This window comes from Lytechinus pictus, chromosome 7 (genome assembly GCF_037042905.1).
Source record: "Lytechinus pictus isolate F3 Inbred chromosome 7, Lp3.0, whole genome shotgun sequence".
Lineage (NCBI taxonomy): Eukaryota > Metazoa > Echinodermata > Echinoidea > Temnopleuroida > Toxopneustidae > Lytechinus > Lytechinus pictus.
In genome coordinates this window covers 3,051,767-3,075,581 of record NC_087251.1, presented here as the reverse complement: position 1 = coordinate 3,075,581, position 23,815 = coordinate 3,051,767, and the positions used below count along the sequence as shown (strand labels likewise).

Below are 23,815 nucleotides of genomic sequence, written 5' to 3'. Positions count from 1 at the left end.
AATATTGTATTAAAATCTATCTGAAAGTAGATTTTCATTTTTTTTTTCAATACTAACAATTTGACTTTTTTTTTTTTTAACATTTTAGTTCATTGATCAACCCCGACCCTCATCCGACATTAGATATTAGACTATTAACTTAGTGGGTCCATGCTCCGAAATGAGGTTACAAGCATCCAGGAGCAGACATATCAGACTTGCTTCGATCATAATTTTGGTTCGATCAGGGAGTTTTCTACCCCTTTAATTTTCTACAAGCTCCCACATCGAGCAGTATAGTAATCAGCTGGTAAAACTAGGTCGTCGTCATTTTGTGGGCGTGGGAAATATCAATGATAAATAAATCATTTCAACCAATCGTAGATGAACAATGGTCTGGCCTGTCCTATCTAATTTGAATAAACCAATCAATGAGCTTCCCGCTTCGCGTCCCTCTGTGACCGTTACGCCTGTGTTGCTTTGTGGACTATTTGAATGATTCTTACTACGGAACCGTCAATCGGATCTGTCAACTATTTCCCCTATTTTTTACAACACAGTGGGTAAGCATTAATCAATTTTGTACATATAATTCATAAAGAATAACCGAATTGTCAGTTTACAACGTCTTTATGGAAACGAGTTTGATAAAGGAGTGAGCTGCTGATATCGCATATTTTCCCACTTGTAAACGGACAGTTTGTTGAACTTTGTTGACGGGAGACTCTTTTTGCCGAATTGCTCTCTGCGCCGTGCCCGCAGCTGGCCGACGGCATTCGCTCCGCGGTACCGTAGTCTCCATGAAGGGGGGGGGGGGGGGGGGCATGTCTGCGCACCTAACAATTATTAATCATGATTTTTTTTTCACAAAAAATTGTTGATAATATTCCTTGTATTCTTAGAGTAGGCCTAGATCTAAGACTAAGTTCATGTAAGTTTAGCACTGCAGCCTTGGCCCTAGACCAAGGCAAAAAGCTTCAGTCTCTGTTAATTAAATTAGTGTTAATGACTTTGTAATTTTTGTTGGTTGTTCAGCTGAACTCCGTTGGCTTCACTCACCAAATACAGAGACCGAAGTTCTAGCGCGATCTGTACAGGGGACTCAATGGCCATATGTTTATGTGTATTAAGGTCAGATAAAACAGGGCAGTGAAGTTGCGCGACAGCCGAGGTAAGTCACTGTTTTTGTTCCTTTTAACTTTTAATCTATTCTAAGTTTAAAAACACTAATTCAGTGGCAAGACCGTTTAAAAATATTATGTAGGGCGACCTTGGATACCAAGATACGTTCATTTCAATTTAAGTTTATTCACAGACGTATAGCAACCAATTATTTTTTGTTTCGCATTGGGGTAAAAAGTTCCCCTAGATGTAATTTTTGTAAATACGAAACTCAAGATCTTATGCACCTCTTTTTTTGTTGTCCAGTTGTTGAATTATTTTGGAATGAAGTGTACAAATGGTTAGTCAGTTTAAACATTCTTACTTTGCCTTTTTCAGTTTTGGATATTTGTTTTGGAATCAAAATTAAAAATAGTCTTATTAATACCATTATATTTTATGCAAAATTCTTTATTTATAAACAAAAATACAATGAGAAAATGTTAATCTTCAAACACTTTAAAAATGAAATTATTTTTTCAGAAAAAGTAGAGCGAGCAATCGCAGTAAAACAAGGCAAACTTTCAGTTCACTTTGATAAATGGAATTCATTAAACAAGTATCAAGATATTTTTGCTGAATTGTAACACTTTTTTTACTTATGTATATGATTTATTATATTGCTGCTATTATTTATGTATATTGTGATTTGATTTTGAAGCAATAAAATCTATAATAATAAAAAAAAAAAAGTTCATGTAAGTTTAGCACTGCAGCCATGGCCCTAGACCAAGGCAAAAAGCTTCGGTCTCTGTTAATTAGTGTTAATGTTATGTTGGTTGTTCAGCTGAACTCCGTTGGCTTCACTCACCAAATACAGAGACCGAAGTTCTAGCGCGATCTGTACAGGGGACTCAATGGCCATATGTTTATGTGTATTAAGTTCAGATAAAACAGGGCAGTGAAGTTGCGCGACAGCCGAGGTAAGTCACTGTTTTTGTTCCTTTTAACTTGATTTTCCCCGTTTTTGGGCATTTAATGCTAAGAGGGAATATTAATTTGCATTTCGGTCGCGTTAATTTTCAAAAGTTTGATTCATTAAAGACAAAAATTGAAGAGCCCTGACGGGGGGATTTTGCATTGTAAGTCCCCTAATGGTGCATGGCTGCACGATAGCGAGCCGTCTGTGTATGAGGAGAAATTTAAAAAATAAAAAATGTTTAAAAACTCCTCGAAACAGACGGCTGCCAGCTGTCTACCATGGCCCATGCCCATGGCAGGCCGTCTGTTGTCGTTGTTAGTCTTTGACGGTTGAGTATACTATTACTAACTTTTAGGCCTAACGTTAGATCAGTAACAAAGTTAAACATTTTTAAATTTTTTGATTTCCCCGCGCATTTAATAGGGGGGTTACAATGCAAAATCCCACCGACGGGGCTCATCAATTTTTGTCTTTATTTCATATTTTAAAAAAAATGGACCAAAATCAAGATTATCTATCCGTTTTTGGCCTGTAATGCACCAAAACGGGAAAAAATAGACAAATCTAACAATAGAAGGAAAAAAAACAGTGACATTCTTTGGCCTGTCGGCTGCCGTGCAACTCCCACTTACTGACTTAGCCTGGAGGCTCCTGGAGAGTAAAAATCAGTCTACTAATAGTAGGTTCAGATGCGTACATGTAGGCTTACTCTCCATGACCATGGAGCCTGGGACAATTGCATTGGCCCACACAAACCAAGTATTTTGGAGACAACAATGTTGCTCCAAAATACTCGTTTTGTGTAGGGTTTAGAGCCCAAACTTATGTATGGTGAGACTTCCACATATCGACCACCTCTTTTGAAACCGACCACCTTGCGCGCGTTAAAATTATTGCGTATTACAAACGATACGCGCGGGAGAGCAGGCGCAGTGTCCATAGAAACGGTAAGAATCGATTTTACGAGAAAAAAAGAAGCAACAAAAAGTAAAAATTTAGTAGAATTAATCAAAATTGTATTGACCAAACCCAAACCCAAACCCCGCTGAAAAACCAAGAAATCCGATAGGAAACGGCTTTAGAACAAATATCCGTCGTCAATCGTCGAATCATGCGCCGGAGCTCGCAGTGGAAGTAGTGAGGCGATCATTTAGCATGTTGACGTCATACAACTGATTTGAAAGAGTAAAAATATTTCGCCACCGCGACAAGAATCGGCCGTAAACTTAGTGTATCGCGGGTGGTCGGTTTCAAAAGACGGGTGCAAATGAGCAAATGGAAAATCGTCACATTCGTTGTTCGTCGATATATACGCGGATTGAATCGGAGTCGCCGAGCGAAACATGGGAATCTGACCTGCTCAATTTTCTGCACAAATGAGACAAAAACTGGGTAAAATTGATGAATATTTTCGCAGATATGATGCTTAGAAGATTAGGTGGTCGATAAGGGGTAGTTCCAACCATAAATGGGCTACAATAATAGGTTGCAACTTCTAGTCTAGGCCTACACTAGTTTGTTTTTATGTTACAATAAAGCTTAAATACGTTAAAATATTAAAAGTAGAGGAGCGTTTTACTTACAGATGTTATTGTCACCATCTTGTCTTTGTGATTGCATCCTAGCAACGCGTCTATAGAGGGCGGCAAAATGATGAGCAGTGCCAACCTACATGTAGATTTTTAAAAATACTTGCATCGGCCGATATATATCATGAATCGTAAAATACTTGCATAGGACGATAAATATCATAAATTGTATTTTTCAGATTGAACAAAAAAGATGGTGCCCCATGTCTGCGCACCTATTCACTTTAGATCTACACACGATTCAGGGATCTTGATGAGAAAGGCTGCATTTTGAGGTCGTCGCATGAAATGCTCAAAATTCATTATTTTTTCCACCAATGTGAGTTGGATTCTTATTTAAATATCTTTCTATGTATTGCAGGTGTAAAGTATGTGGTTGCCGTGCGTCGCGTATCTTGTAATAGAATCGCGCAGATACGCATGTGTGCGGACATGGGGCACTGCGCAGACTACCTTACCACACAACTGTAGAATGTATAGGACTATGCTGATAATGTATTAGCAGGACTGATAGTTAGATCCAATCCTAACTTTAAATCTTAGAAAATACATGTAAAGGTGCCATGACTTTGTGCAATGAACATGTATGCACTTCTCTTCATAGCCCGGTAAATTGTGTTGTATTATTAATAGCAATAAATTGAGGGAAGTATTGTGTAAATTTATTTTACAGGCGTTAAAAGAAAATTACAATGTTTCAACTTAACCCGCATTCCAACTAACCCCAATCTCCCCTACTATCTTAATACCCTTGAAGACAAATATTCACATTGCCATTGCTTCATACTGTTTTATCAGTAATTTGCCATCTTATCAAATCAGCTTTTCAAAAAGTATTTGATAAAGTATAATCTAGTGCTAAGGCCTAAGCACAATAAATAAAGCAGCTATTGTAATCAAGGAGTGGAATGTACATCAAGCTACTAATTAACCATTCATGCTGGTTAGGAACATTTCTTTTTAGTGGTTATTTTATAGAATGGTTGTTGAACAAATGTTCTTGAATACTACACAATTTAAAAGTCAAGTCCACCCCAGATAAATGTTGATTTGAATAAATAAACAAAAATCAAACTAGCATAATGCTGAAAATTTCATCAAAATCGGATGTAAAATAAGAAAGTTATGACATTTTAAATTTTCGTTTATTTTTCACAAAACAGTGATATGCACATCTCAGTGACATGCAGATGAGACAGTCGATGATGTCCCCCTCTCACTATTTCTTTTGTTTTCTATTGTTTGAAATATACAGTATATCATTTTTTTTACAGATTTTACAATAAGGACCAACTTGACTGAACCATGTAGTACTATTAAATGATGCTAATTCCACATGTTCATGGAGGAATTAATCGTTGTTTCACTTGACAAAGAGGAGAAAATTAGAATATTTCATATAATAAAATACAAAAGAAATAGTGAGTGGATGATGATGTCATCAGTCTCCTCATTTGCATACAGACCAGGATGTGCATATAACTGTTTTGTGAACTAACTTTCTTATTTTAGATCCGATTTCGATGAAGTTTTTTCAGTGTTATGCTTGTTGGATTTTTCTCTTTTTATTCAAATGAACTTTTTGTTGGGGTGGACTTGTCCTTTAAATTTGTCTGAACATTACTAGAGGATAATTTGTTAAACATGTTTGTATTTATTTAGTTTCATTTTATATTCTCTTTGTAAATTTGGTTTCATTTTTTTATTTATTAGTAATTATTATAATATTTTTTTATTATTTTCTCTTTTTTTTTTTTTGGGGGGGGGTGTGGGTTCTCCTGCAAAGATGGCTAGCCATTTTCATGCACACAATGTGCGGAATCTTTTTTCATCCCCATACCTGTATTATTCCTATAAAAACAGTGTTCTTAGGATTAATGTTGAGCTGATGTGGTTTTGATTACTAGGTTGTGATGATTTCAAAAACCTATTTTAAAGTTGACATATATATTTTGATGCAAAATTATGTTTTAAATCGATTATTAATTTTAGGGTACATGTATAAATGTAGGTTCCCCGTATAGAGTGGAAGAATGACCTCAGTCTATGGAGGATGTGCAGTGAAGTAAGACATACTGTACAGTCAAGCACAACAACCAAAGAAATAAAGACTGAAGCTTTTGGTCTACCATTTTTTTTTGGGGGGAGGCAGCTCAGAAGAATGCAGTTGTCCCTAAAAATAAGATTTTAAAGATGGGTTGATTTAACTTTTAGCCTGCAATTTGCATCAAAAGTACCTATTGCCTATGGTTAATTCTCATGCTACATGTACAGCCATGAGTGCTTGACTTCCTAATATTCTAGCTTTTTATAATACATTTTTTTAGAGACATGTCAGTTGTCTGTATCCCTGGCATTTTCTCCCATGCAGCATGTACTACAGTACCATTTCTTTTCTTACCCCGTTTCATATCAGCCATATCTCCTTAGCTACTCTGTCATTGCAGAGATCTACTCTACATGTACCTTCTACTCATGGGTGTGGTTGATGGAGGAGGATTCATGTGTGTCATTTTAAGGATTAAAGGGAAAATGATTTTTAATTCAAATGGATTACCTGATTCTATCAAGGCAGCAAGTCATAAGTTTTTTTTTCCTTAAAAAATGAGTCATCAGAAGTTTACAAATACACTTCATATTGGTTTTACTCCAGTTCTACAAATCATTTAATTTTTGTGTGTGTGTGTGTGTGTGTGCTTTATGAAAACCAGTTTGTAAATTATTATGCCTTCAAAGAGGGTCCAGAGTAAAGTTTTATTTGAAATTGCCTTTTAAAAAGAAAAACATTGTCCATAATTGTACATGTACAGTTAATTTAAGATTTACATCTTATCTAGAGTTCCGTCTTCCTTCATTTTACAATATAAGACTGTATTCATTTCACCTGAAATTTCTTTTCCTTACTGGTCTAGGACTAGAGTGAGCAAGCACAATGCCCAGAAGATTTGCAGCTGGTGATGCAGTGATGGCCAAGTGGCCAGGCAGCAATCTATGGTTCAAATCTAAGATCCTGAATGTAAATGATGATGGATATGAAGTCAAATATGAAGATGGTACAGTAGAAGAAATCCCATCTACTGATGTCAAGGTAAGATACTCCAAATTATTTTACTAAATTTGTGAACAAGGGAATGACATATCAGTTTGTACATGTCAACAATCTTGTCTATAAATACAATTCTAGATACTAAGATTGTTGTAATTTAAAATTCATATTCAGGGTTACACTTACATATATAGATTGATAAAATTGAAAGTGTCTCGATATAAACAATAACACATTTATTTGTTTGATAAATTTTCTTTTCAGTTGGAATCCTTCTTTAGAACGAGGTCACGCTCCAGGTCAAGGTCACCGGGCAGAAGACGATCTCGGTCACCAGCTCGCAAATTATCCCCTTCCAGGACACAGCAGAAGAAGTCTAGGAGTCCAGCAAGAAAGCCAGAGAAGAAAGAGGTAGTAGAAACACCAGTATCGAGAACACAAGAGAAAAGAACAGAATCAAAAATCTCCAGAGTGAGTATAATTAAAGTTTGTTTTACTCATTCACTTTGTATTGCACCTAAAATCTTCATTTCTCATACTTCAAATAATAACAAGAAAAATTATGTGTAAAGGCATTTTTTATGTATGTAAATTGGTAGGTGGAAAATGTTTGTGACTTGATAATACGGAAATGAAATGGTAACATTGTGATCTTAAAGTTTGCAGTCCAATGTAGTTAGCATGGCCTTGAATCAGCCAAACAAGATGAATTTGCTTAAAATTTGCAGGTACAGTGTACATGAATCTAACATCAATAAAACTGCATTTTGTAATTCAGTAAAGAAAATCAGATATCTACATACATGTATGTGGACGCTACTTTTTCACCTCAATAATCTAAATGAACAACATACAACACACTAGTAAGTATGACATGTAGAGTTGGCTGACAAGAGTCACAAGATTATTTCATATCACAATAATCACATGTAGTGATACTATCAGACAGCCAAGCACCACTTTGAAGTTTGATATGGCAGGACACCGGGGGGGGGGTCATCAAAATGAGTTGCAATTAAACAACTTGATTTTCAACCAGAAGATGCACACATTTCTTACTTTATATTTGCGATTTATTGTTAACTATTTTTGCAACAGACTCCTATAAAAGGCGATAGCGAATTACAATATCTGCCCTTCTGAGAGTGACTTGCTTAAAGGAGAATGAAACTCTTGGAGCAAGTTAGCTTTTGTGAAAGCAGAAAAATCAAAGAATAAGATCAACAAAACTTTGAGTAAAATAGGACTAGCAATAAAAGAGTTATGAGCATTTGAATGTCGAGATCACTAATGCTATGGAGATCCTCCCATTGGCAATGCGACCAAGATCTGTGATGTCACACACGTACAACTCTCCCATTTGGACACTGAAAATATACCCCAAAACATCTCTTTTTGCTCATTCTAATCATATGACAAACGATTCATCAATGATATAATGTTGTGAAACCTCTGTACTTGTCATCTCATAAAGAGAACACCTCACCTTGTGATAGACTCTATAAAAGTGAGAATATAAGTGAAATAAGTACTAAAGTAATGAGGGAGTTGTACGTGTGTGATATCACAGATCTTGGTCGCATTGCCGTTAGGAGGATCTACATGGCACTAGTGATCTCAATATTCGAATGCTCATAACTTTTTTATTATTCATTCAATCTTCCTCACACTTTCAACAATATGTTTCTTTGATTTTTCTCTTTGATATGGATTCAGCTGGTTTCAAGGGTTTCATTCTCCTTTAATGTTTAATGGATAGAATTTTATACATATTTGTATCGGTTCATTGGGGTGATAGTGTGGTATGTACATGTATGTGTTGTGGTCTTGTGACTTAGGGTTGCATACTTGCATATGTCGTTGAGGTAGTGTGGAACAGGTTTTAAAAATCACATTAACCCTTATTAAACTGGGGGGGGGGGGTCAATTTGACCCCCCCCCCCCTTGACAAATTTCGTCACAACACCGTTGCGCCAAATTTTTTTACCGCACCGCTCGCTGACTTTTTACTTTCAAGTCTTGCGCATCTTTTGAGACCAAATTTGCGACGCTCGGGTACGTAGTTCCAAAATTACGCAACATTTTGTAAGTGCATGTCAGACCCGAAATTGCTCAAAAAACGTGATTCCGTGTACAAAGTCAATGCAAATTGTGTTTTTCAACCAAAAATCATAAATGTATGATTATTTTCACTTTTGTTGGTTTTAAGGGATTTATTTTATGCTATTTATGATCGCAAAAGGGTCCCTGACAAAGTTCATTGGAAAAAACAATAAAAAACAAAGGTTTGAAAAAACAAAGAAATACATAAGAATTAAAAAAACAATAAAATACATAAGAAATTAATCATATTTTTTCAATATTTTTGTAGATATTTGTTAGAAATGTAATAATTGATACTCCCACCAAAAATTAGCATTCTTCTAGCTATATAAATCGAGTTAAAGGTAAAAACATACACAAAAACCCAAATTTAGGGCAAATTTCATACGCTTATTTGCATAATTAATAAAAAAATATAAACAATTAATATTTTGAAAAAAAAATTCTATACAGTCTTGTAGTTTACATCCGGCTCTACGCGTGTGCAAATTTTCGCGGCGATCGCGCAATCAGCGGCCAAGATCTGAGGGGGAGTCAAATTGACCCCCCCCCCCCCCAGTATATACTGGTCCGAAATAGCCCAGTTAAGATAAGGTTAAACCTGAGCATAGCTTCCATTCCAATGTAGTACTAATACTTAATAAGTGCACTGCTTTTTGTATTTATTTACTGTCAGTGTCTACCAAGTTCTATGGAAGATACTAAATTGCTCCATTATACAAAACGTATTTCCCCATATACTGTAGTTAGGCCAACATGTAATGGCTTGAACATGTAGATTTGACTCGTTGTATATTGGAGGGTGGGGGGGGGGGATTCAGACATTCCCCAGGTCCCATGGCAAAGTCATCACATTCTAGTTCAAAATAATTATTTATAATTATAATATTATGTTTGATTGGGAAAAAGTTACTTCATTGTGTGTGTCATGTTTGCCATCTCCCCCTCCCCCAACACCTCTTTCTGTCTCCTACATTTACTATTGGTCTTCTGTTCTGATGACTTGCAGATATTTGTGAATAGTGAAGGAGTAATATTGCAAAGTTTATTGGTAGAGCAGCAGGATGTGTAATTACGGTAGTCAAACAGAGAGAGTTCACATATAAGGGGAAGTTACCTTAGGTGCTGACAGGCCTCATTCTGCAAGGACCAAAATGAAAAGGGCTTTTAGTTACAATCTACATGCATTTCTTGTATCAGTTACACTGTATACGTACCACATGAGGGTATTTAATTAAATAGAAATGGAGGGAAAAAACTGTAAACAGCACAAAATGCATTGCCAAATTCTCTTACACAGTACATGTATCTGTAACACACTAAATCGATCTTGATTCTGAGTTTTTGAGGGATTCTTTTTTCCTCTTAGCTTAAAAAGAAATAACTTTCTTACCAATAGGAACAGGAAGGGGTTTTAAAATTTAATTAATTAATTATTTTTTTTTGCAATTTTTTTTTTTGGGGGGGGGGTCATGTAGGTATAGATCTACATTACACCCCCCCCCCCCCCAAAAAAAAAAAAAATAAAAAAAAAAATAAGATGCCCAGAGCATTATAAGGTAGCAGGTTGGGGACGTTCTGCAAATAATCGTTTTTTTGTTTGATTTTCAATAAATGTTAATAACCACTGTTTTGGTTAGTGTACATGTACAATGTATTAGTCACCAGTGTGAACAGGTCATATCTAATCAGTCACCCGGTGTGTGCTATAATGATCACACGATTCAATGACATAACATACCAGTGTACACATACTAGGCTCATGTGTTGTACATAATACATATATATGCAAAGCAGGTCATAGGGTCAATATACGTATGCTCACTGCTGTTTTGGTCATGCTATTACAGGCTTACTTAATTTCACCTGGGACACAATCTTAAGATTCCAGAATAATTACTGATTAAAATGCTGAGTTAGAAATAGTAGCTGAAATAGAATAACCATACATCTACTGCTGCAGTACTGCTCAGTCTCTGCGTTGGGGTGTGTACTCTCTCTGTGTATTGCATGTACATTAATTTGCTTGCTTGCAAATTCTACTTAGATTAAGCTTGGTAAGTCTACAGATAAAGCTATATTTATTAGTTTCTTTTTCTTTGTTAATTAATATACATGTATGCATTATAGTGAATGCATGTTGGCACAAGATTAATTTAAGCTCTTTATTGCCCAAATTTAAAATTTACTCATAGCACATTAGCACTCATTTAACTGTAAATGTAAATTCATATTAAATGTATTTAATTTTTCATTTGTTTGCACTTTGACATAATTAAGGTTGTCGGTAATTTGACATTTCGGAGTCCATTTAAAAAAACTGCAAAGGTAAACGATTTGAGAAATTGGTTTCAAGTTCTTTTCCTTTTGTTGATAGTTTTATTGCTGTTTATCAAAATATATGAGTTTTTGTGTGCGTGACTGCATATATACACATGTCACATGTACTTTGTTTAACAATCTTGATTTATCTAATTCAATTTCTACAGTTGTTTAAAAAAAGACTTTCCTTTCTTTCTCCCTTTTTTTTATACTAATGCCTCCATGTGAAAAATTTGCATACATAGTGAATCTATATTCATTATAAGACATCTTTTATTTTGCCGTTTTTGTGAATTTGTGCATGACTTTTTGTAAAGAATCTTCACTGTCTAATTCTATTATGTTCTTTGAACTTTTCACTTTCTTGTATTCATATTATATAGATCACATTTCCCCATTTTTAACTAACATTTTCTTGAGTGTGAGTGTAACTTACATGAGATTACAAATACCAATTTTGAAAATTATCAATTGATGCTTGCTCTAATCAAGTTTTTATTTCTTGTGTATGTGTGTGAGGGTGGAAAGTACTAGAATTTGTAATATTGATGTGTGACATTGTCAGCCACATGCCAAAGAAGATGTACTTTCCCCCTTGTTTTAAAAAATTCATAGACTGTAGGTTATCCCCCTCCCCCCCCCCAAAAAAAAAAAAGGGGGGAGAAATAAAATGTATACCAGTACATGTAATCATGATAATGATCAATAAGATATTAAATAAAAAAGGCCTTTATAAATTGATTAATAGACGTATAAAACAATCTGAAACATACTACATTGACTTTGTTCATTATAACTGTATGTCATTGGTTTATGTAGACACAGACAGTGATCAAGACTGAGCAACATACATACACAACCAGAGCACAGACAAGATCAGGCAAACAACAGCTAGAAATACCTGCAGAGATGAAGTCAGGAAGAGTTCCTAAAACCACACACTATGAATTTGGAGGTCCAATAGGTAAGTTCTTGTTGACTGATGTGATTATTATATAGACCCATAATGATAAGGCATGATCTAGCTATTTGGTCAATTCCATGGTCAGTCGCATTAGGCCTACACTTTTATGTGTCTCTTCCAATACACGTACTTGGTGCTGTCTGTTTTACAGCGGTGAGTCTTTCTGTCGTACTGTCAATTTATCTTGACAACTGAGGCTTTATTAAAAACAATAACATACAGAAAGGTTGTATACTGTATATCGTGGATGCCATGATGTCCCAAAAATCGGTCAGTCGCATTACACAAAAAGGACTTGAAAAAAAAGTGACTGATACTTTTTTTAATAATTCTTCAAATCAAAAACAGTTTTACCAATTTCAATACCTGCAACACATACATATAGAAGACTCAAATAAGACATTTGAATTTGGGAATCACTAATCAGTTTCTAATATATATATTTGGACTCTCCATTCTCCAAATCAATCAATTTTTCATGTGATTTATTGAACGTTCCACACTTCCATGGTAGATTTAGGTCATGTTAAATAATTTTCATCAATCTAACTCTTAGAATAAATGAAATCTAAGCTGGAAAATTACCACACTGAAGATCACCAACATCCATAAGCACATGTGGGACAGTGTGTTATTATTATTGCTTGGAAAGAGACCAGACATCTGGTCGGAATACCCTGCTTATTTTGTCAATTACTCAGCAATTACACATTCTATACCAGAATCATTTGGTATTATTTATGCATATCTATCACTTTGGGGATGACTTCAATGGATTCTGTTTGAAATTCAGTTCTTTACCACAGCTAGCATTAATTGAAGTATAAAACTGGCTAGTAGACTTAAAATAAATCTATGAATTTCATATTTGAAAAAGTGATATCTTTGTAGCAATGAATTACATTTGTTGAAACATTCTTTACATGTATACATATCCATTTTTATAATTTGATCATACAGGTACCTTCTTCATGATCCTTGGTATACCATTGACAGTGTATTACCTGTATTTCACATGTCAACCATCAGGATGTCAGCTATCCTACAAACCACCAATCTCACTTGATTGGAGGGATTACTATGATCAAGAAGCCTATCTATTCTACATTGGATGGTTTTTCTTCCAAGTCATCCTTGGTCTCCTTCCAGTTGGCAAGGTAAACTCATGTCTCAACTTTCAAAGAAAATATTTTTTATTCAGTGACTTGAAAGCTAATGTCAAATGTTGTCCCAGCTCTTAATTTGAAAAAAAAAAGCCACAAAGGGAAGGGAAACTCATTTGATATATTAATGGTGTAACTCCAGCCATTATTTTTTTTCACTCCTGTAATACATGTATGTACTTGTGACACTTCAAAAGAATTCTCCAGGAATTTTTATCATTGTAGTTAGTTTTTGTCTCACCCTCATATGTAGCAGAGTGAGACTATAGGCGCCGCTTTTCCAACGGCGGCGGCATCAACACCAAATCTTAACCGAAGTATAAGTTTTTGAAATGACAGCATAACTCAGAAAATATATGGACCTAGATCATGAAACTTGGACATAAGAGTAATCAAGTATCTTTGAACATCCCGTTCGAGTTTCAGGTCACATGACCAAGGTCAAAGGTCATTTAAGGTCAATGAACTTTGGCCATGTTGGGGGTATTTGTTGAATTACCATCATATATCTGTAAGTGTATTGATCTAGTTCATAAAACATGGACATAAGAGTAACCAAGTATCACTGAACATCTTGTGCGAGTTTCAGGTCACATGACAAAGGTCAATGGACTTTGGCCATGTTGGGGTATTTGTTTAATTACCACCATAACTCTGTAAGTACATTGGTATAGTTCATAAAACTTGGACATAAGAGTCATCAAGTATCACTGAACATCTCATGCAAGTTTCAGGTCACATGACCAAAGTCAAAGTTCATTTAAGGTCATTGAACTCTGGCCATTTTAGAGGTAATTATTAGATTGCTGTCATAACTTTCAAAGTTTATAGATATATAAAATGTGGATATAGGGGTAATCAAGTATCACTGACAAGTTTTAGGTCACATGATCAAGGTCAAATGTCAATGAATGTAGTATTGTATCATTATATGAATGGTGTTTTTTGTGAATAATTATTTTATAGTAGTTTTCAAAGTCAGCACTGCTGCTATATTGAATCGCGTGATGCAGGTGAGAGAGCCAGAGGCGTTCCACTTGTTATAAGAACTATACCACAAAAAATAGTTCTGCAAAATAATACTTTGTAGGATACATGGATTATATGCATTCATTTATTGGAGGGGTGGTTATAATTTTTTACTAATAACTGAGACAGATACATTGTATACTTTCCTTCTTTCTTTAGATTGTACAAGGTCAGCCTCTGAGATCAGGAAAGAGATTGAGCTACAGGACTAATGGTATGTACTCCTTTCAAATGATTTTCAAGGAGCTTTTTTGACTTACTGGGGGGTGTTTCACAAAGATTTAAGTATGACTTAGAGTCGCACTTAAATACCGAATTGCGTACGGTATGAAAGTCTTGACCGCATTGGTCAGATCGTGTTACGAGGACGCACATTACTGCGTATCTATCAATTAGATTGCGCGTTGCATATCATGTATGCGTCGGCATTTAAGTGCGACTCTAAGTCATACTTAAATCTTTGTGAAACACCCCCCCCCCCCCACCCCCTCTGGTTTGGTAGCTGTAAATCATCATGGTAGCCTAACAACATGGGAGTGTTTCATAAAGAGTTACAACTTGGATCAAGGTTTCTTTGGTATTTACAATAATGGCTTTGTTACCACGGACCCCTGATTTCATTTGATATTATCAAATTTTCACAAGGACCTTTGGAGTTATTAATTCCAATATGCAGCTGGTTCAGATTTTTTAAATATTTTTTTTTCAAGTTTGGTATTAAAAGGCACATCCCCCCCCCCAAAAAAAAAAAAAACTCTATAGGTGTTTGGAGGTTGGAGGTTATGAGTTCTTAGAGCCACAAAGGAGCCTGTCTACAAGATGACATTAAGTACTGTTAAACAAATAAAATATTTGTGTAAGGAAACATATTTCCTGCTACAAATTTGCTTATTACTATCGTATTGGATGAGGGATACTTTACTGTTTAGAGTTGTATATCTTTCAATATATTTTCATTGCCATCATTTTCTTAACAGGCTTGTTTGCTCTGGTTGTGACATGTGCAACCTTTGGAGCCATGGTCTACTACAAGTGTCCTGTGACTTTGATTGTGGATAAGATCCTACCTTTGATGACAGCAGCTACACTCTTCTCTGTCTTCCTCAGTCTCTTCCTGTATATCAAGGCCAGGAGAGGACCAAACAGTGCTCTTGCTGCAGGAGGAAACTCTGGTATATAATCTTCTCTTTTCAAATAAGAAAAGAAATATATTGATGGGAGTGGAAGAATGTGAAGAGTGCAGAGAGAGTAATGAATCATATCATTGACAGAGAAACCGATATACACCGTATGAAGAGTGCATTGGAGAGATTAGAAATTGTACTACTACTTAGATGGTCACTATGGCCAGGCCCCTTTAGTGCTTATACTAAACTTAGAATACCATGTAAACAGATAGTCACTATTAAAGTTTGGAAGGACTGACCATAGCTGTAGGAAAATATTCGAATTTTGAGCTAGAATGTGCAAAATAACTCTGAATTTTCAGTGGATTAAGTTATTTCAATGTTGGTGGGGGGGTAACAAAGATTTGTAAACAAGTGTAAATTCAGATCCATTGAAATAAAACGAAAAGAATTTATTGCATCAAAACATTTTCCTTTTGTATAGGCAATTTCTTCTATGACTTCTTCATGGGTCATGAGCTGAACCCTCGATTTGGAAGCCTCGACCTCAAGTTCTTCTGTGAGCTACGTCCTGGACTATTTCTTTGGGTAAGTGTCATGTTATTGATATTTATCTCTCAAGTTTTGGACATGTATATCATTATAGATAGAAAAAAGAAGATGATTAATCAGGATAACAATAAAAAACTTGAGTGTTCTTTCCCAGGAAGGTCCTTGAAAAATTAAATCATTAAATTAAAAATTAATTACAACATTCCATTTAGAATTCAATTTTGCAGTGATAGAATTGTCATCTGCAAAGAAAAAGAATGTATGAAGTTTTTGGAATCCAGTGCACTTAAATAACTATATACGAGAACAGCCGTCAGAGTTTACAATTGAAAACTTCTGGATTCTTAAAAAGTGAAGGGAAAGGATTGGCTATTAGAACAAATGTTGTGATCAATCACTGTTTGCATAACATCATAACATCGCGCATCATATTTCTGTTGGAGTGATGCGTTGATGTGCACTACATTTTTCATTTGTCAAATTAATTTGTTGATATCTCCTTATTGATACCAGGCTCTGATCAACATGGCATGCTTGATGAAGGTATGGACTGAATTCCCTGATAATCCTCCATGGAACCTCATCTTGGTCTGTGTCTTCCAGTTCCTCTATGTCTTTGATGCTTTGCTTTATGAGGTATGTCAAGGGTGTTAATGGCATTGAAATTGTCAATTGGAGATACTGTCATCTATTTAATCATTATTTTCATGCAATTTTATGTGTAAAAGGGATCTTGTAAAATGAAGGGGGGGGGGGTTGCATTTTTTAAATACAGTAAAGAGGTTTAAATTTAATTTATTATGAAATATTGAAAAATTACGTCCTTCCTTGGAAATGCAGTTATAGCAAGATTCCTGCTATCTGAATGGGAAATGTTTAGACAGTTAGAATGTCTTGGTTTTGTCCAAAGCTGAGTACAGGTAAATCTATCTTTGACCAAAAAAATTTCTTTGACTAGGGGTCGAACGGCTTATGCTTATTTACCTGTCTATATTTCATGGAATAACAAAAAGGATAATGAGAAATTCATATTTACAGTAATGATCATGTTGTGTTTGTTGTATGGCTAATATCAGGCCTGGCTAATATAATCACAGATTGGTGTAGTAGGTTTCACGATACACCATGTATTTTTCTTGGGCAAGTGTTGGTCCCGAAAAGGACCACCCAAACTCAACGTTTTGACAAGTGTGGTCTTGTCATCTTCAGGAGAATGAGCAAAGTTTGTAAAAGCAGGCCTTATATATACTCTGTCAAGGTGCCGTATGCACGGTACCTACATGTCTCTGATTGACTGGATAAGTCACATGACATCCACATATGCGGACGTGAGTGACAGATGATAATCACAGATTACTTGCTTTGGTACAATTGCATTATTATATTTTTCTTTCATCTTGATAGTCTGCCATCCTGACTACGATGGACATCATCCAAGATGGCTTTGGATTCATGCTTGTCTTTGGTGATTTGGCCTGGGTACCATTCACATACAGTCTTCAAGCTCGTTACTTAGCTGATCACCCACCTGCCTTCCCAGATTATTGCCTCATCCCAGTGGCTTTGCTCTTCTGTAAGTCATAGGCATTTCTTTCTCTTATTAATTTTTATTTATACCCAGCCAAATGAAGTTTGAAGGGGGTATATAGGAATCAGCATGAGGGCTGTCTGTCAGTCCATTGCAAATCTAGCAGGTTGGAATACTTAAGTTTAACACTCATTGGTCTTAAGATGAAGAAGTGCAAGACATACATGTATTCTTTTTTGTGCGTGTTTAAAATCTCACACATACGTACACAGAAATCCAAAACATTAATCGCATGCCCACTGTCATATTTTGCTTGAATAATATCTCATAGTTCAAATGTTTGGGTGATCATTATTTCCAGCATGGTCCCTAAATGATATCGACGATTTCAATGAATTTATTCTTGAATCATTGCATTCTAGCCCTTGGATACTTCATCTTCCGTATGTCCAACAGTCAGAAGAATTCTTACAGACAAAACCCTTATGGAAAGAGTGTTGCAGGTAGGCCATCCTTATTGCTTTTGGATTTATATACACATGTCATTATCAATGTCAAATCTATTAGAACCGTAGGAATCTGTATCATATGATCTGTAATGTCAAAACCCAAATATTTGCAATAAGCTTTATATTTCAAACACTGATTCTCAACGGGGGGGGGGCTGAATCAGCCCCCCTATGATCACAGCTGTTGATTACGCGATCGCGACGAAAATTGGCACGCGTGTTACCAATGGCATAATCTACTTAACTGTAAGTTCAAAATCTCATAGCTAATTAAATATGCTTATTTATGCATAAAATCAAAAGTTTGCTTTAATTTACTGAATAATACATATATTGTTTTCTAAATTTCTTATGTATTGCTTTTTTTTTCTTCAATGGAATTGTTGGGGAAATTATTTTGACCATAAACGAGATGTAATCGATTTTAATCAGTTCAAGGAAAAATAATGAAACATTTATGAATTTTGCCTAAAAACAATATTTGCATTGGATTTGTACACAAAATCACATTTTTGAGCATTTTGGGCCTGCATGCTCTTACAAAATGTTGCGTAAATTTTGCAACTACTTACCCGGGGGTCGCAATTTTGGTCTCAAAAGTTGTGCGAGACTTGAAAGTAAAAAGTCAGCAAGCGACGCGGTCAAGAAAATTTGCGTGGCAGCTTTATTGCGAAAAATGTTGAGGGGGGCTGAATACAATACAATACAATCATGTAAGTTTGAAACAAATATTTCCATTGGCCATTATCATTTTATAGTTAATTGCAAGTCATAATGATACAGACCTTGACAGGTCAGATAATGGAGGTTGACTGTATGATGTGATTATAATTGGGTACATAATGTAGCTACATATTTATGCCAACAAATAAATACCTTAGCATGTTTCTTTTTTTAATATATATGTTAGCTAATAAAAATACTCACACATAAGTTTTAGCTGGTTTCTTGTTCTTTTAGTCCAAGATAAATATTCTCCTTTTGATTCTGTTCCTGACAGGTCTACAGACGATTCCAACCGATACAGGCAAGAGGTTGTTGGTATCAGGATGGTGGGGCTTTGTACGTAAACCTAACTATCTGGGTGATCTGCTCATGGCATTATCATGGTCACTATGCACAGGTGAGTTTCTCCTCCATTCTCTGTACAAGAAAATATGCAGAGTGCTATGAGTGGCACCTTGATATGAAGCCACAGTAATTCCAAAATAGTACAAGAGGTACAGAGCATCCTGCTTCGCTAAGAGAGGAGCATGGCTTTTTAGCTGCACTTACAAGTAGTAACTTTTTAGAATATTTAAAAATGGCACTGTACATACTCCACACCAGACCTGCCAAATATAGTACGACAATACACCAGTCAGTGGACTGTACTTTATCAGAAGAAGAAGAGTATTACCATCTCAGGAGGAGAAGAAAATATTGATGATTATTTTTCCAAGGCACTATTTTGGAATTACTGTGGCTTCATATCAAGCTGCCACTCATAGCACTCTGCATATTCAAGAAACAGATGCTGTTAAAGACTGTGCAGCACGATATATGGATTTATTGCTGGAGGAAATTAATACCATTGCTGGGCATCTCTGTGACTTATGCTACCTATTATTGTTTGATATATATAGTCAAGTTCAAGATATTTTCTTACCTTGATATAATACCAAACTGAGTTCACATCAATCTTTCTTCATCCATTTATCAACAAGAATAATGTTAATGTTTTGGAAGCATATTAACATAACAATAACTTTATTCACATATTCTACTTCCTAATTAATTCATTTCGGATAATAAGAATATCATCTTCTATTGTTGTGTAGGTTTTGTAAGCATCGTGCCATACTTCTACCCAATCTATTTCTTCATCCTCCTTGTTCATCGGGAACGACGTGATGATGCATCCTGCAGGCAGAAGTATGGAGGAGCTTGGGCTAAGTATTGTGCTACCGTCAAGTACAGGATGATTCCTTACATTTACTAGACAATCTCTCTCTCTCAGAGCCTCATTCCAGCCATAAGACATTGGTGCTTAGCCATTGAAGTGTGATTGTTTTTTGTTGTTTTTTAGCTACTCAAAATTGTGGATGCATTCCTTTCTCTACTCCAAGCCTTGCTGCACCAGTTGGATTTTACTAACTACCTACTCAGGATATGACATATTCATCCATTTTATGATGCTAAAAATTAAGGATAGTTCTCTCTCGTCTCATGCTGACTGATAAAATGAACTTGTTTTCAGGAAGAAGTCATAGGAGAGAAAGATAAATGTAGTTTTCAATAAGCCCTGGCCTATTACGATCAAATTCATCTTGAATGCCATCCACACTGGTGTTCATGTATTACTTACATTTGACTTGCTTGTGATTGAAGTGTTTATGCAACAGGACCCTACTTTCAAATAATTCACTCTCTTTATATGAGGTAATATTCCCATTATTCGGAAGTGTTTATTTTCATAAAATAGTCTTTGAAATCATTCAATTTTTTCTGAATACCTGATGCTGTATTGTGGTTTCTAGAATGTCAGTTAACATAATGAAAATTAGATTTGCAAAGCTAGAAAAAAAAAGATATATACATCACTAAGCTAGAAGCTCTTGACAGCAAGTCATAAAACCGTCCCAGTACAAGTTCACTAATATCCTGGAAGATATTGATATGATGTCCAGGGGCGGTATTCTGAACATTGTCTTTTCTCCATATTTTATCTTATCTCAGAGATATGACAAAATCGGTATTCTGGTGGATGTCATATCTTTTGTCACAAAAATTGTCATAAATTTCGTCTCTTCTTTTTAGCGCGCACCAAAAACACGCGGCTTTAAATGCGCGTAATCCTTTTATTCAAGCAAAAGATATGACAAAAGTTATGACAGGGGGGTAGCAGTCATAAATTTTGTCATATCTTTTAGCACCAAATATCCCGATACCCTGCCGACTGAATGTCAAGCATATAATGATATTATTTAGATTAGATTGTGGTATTAGTTTCACTCATCAACCATGACAATTTTCAAAATTATATTTTCATGCTACAATTAGTTAGGCCCTACATATTAAATTCCTCCTTTTTCCTTTGTTTTTCTTCTTTTTCTACTTCTCCTCTTAAATCCTTCACAGCTCCCTGTCTCTCTTTTTAATTAAGCGCATTAATATACGCGTAGTTGCGCGATGCCAGCAACTGCATTGGGGATACGCCCTACCTGCCACGGGGCCTTCCTATTGGCTAGAAGGGCTCCCACTGGGAACTAACGATGATTTTGATTGGTTTGCTTCCGAAAAGTTGGGCGGGAACTTTGAGGGATATGACAAGGAAAAGACAATGTTCAGAATACTGATTTGTGACAATCATAGCGGTGTCACATCTCGGAGAGAAATGACAAAATTTATGACAAAAGTTATGACAGTGTTCCAAAATACCACCCCAGAGTTTCAAAAGTTTGATGACGGTCATAATCATTGAGTGGTATTCTTCTTTTCTTTTTTTTTTTTTTTTCCTCCTTATAGTTCAATGTAGATTAATTCAGTACATCTCAATTGATCACATTCACAGAAGAAATGAGTAAATTAATGCACCACCCCAGATGTAAAGTATGTAAATATGTACAGTACTTTTATTGTGCCCATTCCAAAGATTATGCAGATAAGCTGTGACATGCAAATTTAAAAAAAGTCAAGATGGTTTCTTTTTAAACCATGACTTAATCAGTATTTCTTAATTGGTTAAGTGTTGTAATTGTGCATTCCTTATTATAAGTCTGAACTGAGTTATGATAGCTTAATAAATGCAGATAATGCTAATGATTATATTTTGATGGTTATGGTAATTTAAACTAAATACAGGTGAATCTGCCCAAGTAAAATCTCTGGATCTTATGCAAGAGAATTGCACACAAAAATAGTAACAATGTGTATGTAGCCTTTGCTCAAACGTATTTATTGAATGCACTGTAGATGGCTTCCAACAAATTCATTACAGAGTGTGTGATGTGCACATAATATTACTCTATTTGAGTGCCATATGAACATTGAATTGCAGTTGGTTTGTATTTCATGCTATTTACCAATATTGTTTGTTTGTTATCAATATGCATGTCTAATGTCATTATTAAAATCTGATAATAGTAGTTTATTAGAACTTGAAATTTATCCACCTTATTCTTTTCATCAGAATTTAGAATACTTTCATTCATTTTAGCCAAACATTTGATTTCATCAAGAGTAAATGTTCGAAGCTGCTATATGTATGTTGCCTAAGAACAGTATGAGCCAAGTATGCCTTGAATTACAAAAATAATAATTACAAAACTGAAATATTTATTGATAACAGTACAAATGAACTTTTGGTAGGTATTGAAATGAACTATTTGGCAATACACTATACAATTGATTCTTCTGAATCAACTTTTATTAGACATTCATTACAAGTGAACGGGCTATGTACATACAATTCCTGTAAATAGAGATTGTGTAAATATATTTGTACAATTTAAATGGACATTCTGTGAATCTGGTGTAATGCATTTATTTTACTACTTTTATCTTGTATTCATTCAGGGACATAAAATGCATAGATTCATTTATGACTCTAATTATAGAATCCTTATAATTATTATTCAATAGAATTCCTTGTCTCTTGATATTTTTCCAATTGATTTTGATAAATGTCATGTCTTTTGTTAATATTATTTATGTGTCTAAGCACTAATGATCGTTTAAATAAGCTTGTCAATACCTACTTTGTATGCAAGTGAAAGTAGTTAAATAACAACATATGGACTTAACATGGTTTTCATGAATTCAATTCTTTGGTAAATGGTAATATACATTTTCAGTGTGTTTTATCAATGCATTTTCCCCTTCTTTTTTTTATTTTTATTTTTGGTTTCCTCATGAATAAAAACACAAGATGTATCAACAGACCTGTAATGTACATTGTATGAAATTATAATGGCATTGTGGTAAATAAATGTGTGACTTAGTTTTAAAGATTTCCTTGTGGACTGATTTTTTTTTTTGCAGACTGTAATTTGCAGTATATTCTTCTTCTTTGTTGTTCTTCCCCCGGTATTCGAGGATCAGCGGCTATCCGCAGGTTGGTCGTTGTGGTGAAGTAATTTCTCTAAGCGAATATGATGAATTTTAAGAATGTATCTGAGGCAGTGGGTCATGACATTGGCAGCAAGAGTGACAGATAGGTGCGAGGAGGGTAATAAGATATTAGTGGCAAGGATGAGGGGATGAGCAGAGGTGAAGGCTTGGCTAACTGAAGCAGGGAGGCTTAGAGATAGGACATGTTGAATGAGAACAGACTGTTGAGGGTTGGGAAGGAAGTGGGTGGAGCTTTCTTCCTCCGTTGAGCAAAGTCTACAGGTGGCGCTGGGAGACTTGCCTATGGTCTTCAGTCTTTGTTGTGTTAGGTAGGTGCCTGTCAGAAGTTGGGAGCGAAGTCTTGTAGCAATACGGAGGTGTGAAGGTAGTGCAGGGGGGAATAGACTGCTAGGGCTTGGAAACGTTGAACATTGCTTCCAGAAGGCAAGAGTGTGCTTCTCCTGAGTGGCATCAACTAGGCCAGCATTGTGCTTCTTGAAGATGGCCTGGCGGCACAGTCTTTTCCAGGTGAGGTAGTCGAAGCTCGGGGAGCCAGACAGGATGGCAGGCAAGCTGTATTTGGCGATTAGCTGCTTCCAGTAGGAGATGAAAGGGACATCGGCAGCGAGAGCATTTAGAAGTATTCTGTGCTCAAACCTATCGCTTGGTAAAGTAACCAGTTGCCCGAGAGTCATCAAGGTGTTCAGGTCGATCTGCATAGAGAGAGGGA

The 23,815-nt window shown here is 35.6% G+C and overlaps 1 protein-coding gene across 10 annotated transcripts; it reads left to right on the top strand.

Annotated features, from left to right (window-relative positions):
• The first annotated feature begins 141 nt into the window (after positions 1 to 141).
• LOC129265148 (delta(14)-sterol reductase TM7SF2-like) lies at positions 142 to 22,983 on the top strand. 10 transcript variants are annotated; one of them, XM_064101627.1, is made up of 17 exons: positions 462 to 542; positions 1,015 to 1,150; positions 1,928 to 2,063; positions 3,831 to 3,970; positions 6,564 to 6,739; positions 6,962 to 7,168; positions 11,081 to 11,128; positions 11,942 to 12,086; positions 13,047 to 13,243; positions 14,438 to 14,492; positions 15,256 to 15,450; positions 15,890 to 15,993; positions 16,471 to 16,593; positions 17,362 to 17,530; positions 17,908 to 17,988; positions 18,995 to 19,117; positions 19,815 to 22,983. In XM_064101627.1, the coding sequence occupies exons 5-17, from the start codon at positions 6,584 to 6,586 to the stop codon at positions 19,973 to 19,975; spliced, it is 1,764 nt and encodes a 587-aa protein (XP_063957697.1). In that variant the 5' UTR covers positions 462 to 542; positions 1,015 to 1,150; positions 1,928 to 2,063; positions 3,831 to 3,970; positions 6,564 to 6,583; the 3' UTR covers positions 19,976 to 22,983. The 10 variants fall into 10 exon arrangements, with proteins under 10 accessions (XP_054759117.2, XP_054759116.2, XP_063957695.1 ...); XM_064101626.1 differs by lacking the exon at positions 1,928 to 2,063; XM_064101625.1 differs by lacking the exons at positions 1,015 to 1,150; positions 1,928 to 2,063 and having other exon boundaries at positions 454 to 542.
• Positions 22,984 to 23,815: the final 832 nt, after the last annotated feature.

Bases quoted from the DNA above. Each gene is read 5' to 3' on its own strand.
- LOC129265148 (XM_054903141.2), top strand. From the start codon at position 6,584: ATGCCCAGAAGATTTGCAGCTGGTGATGCAGTGATGGCCAAGTGGCCA. The intron at 7,169-11,080 runs GTGAGTATAATT...GACATAATTAAG, and splicing joins CAGAATCAAAAATCTCCAGA to GTTGTCGGTAATTTGACATT. The intron at 11,129-11,941 runs GTAAACGATTTG...TGGTTTATGTAG, and splicing joins CATTTAAAAAAACTGCAAAG to ACACAGACAGTGATCAAGAC.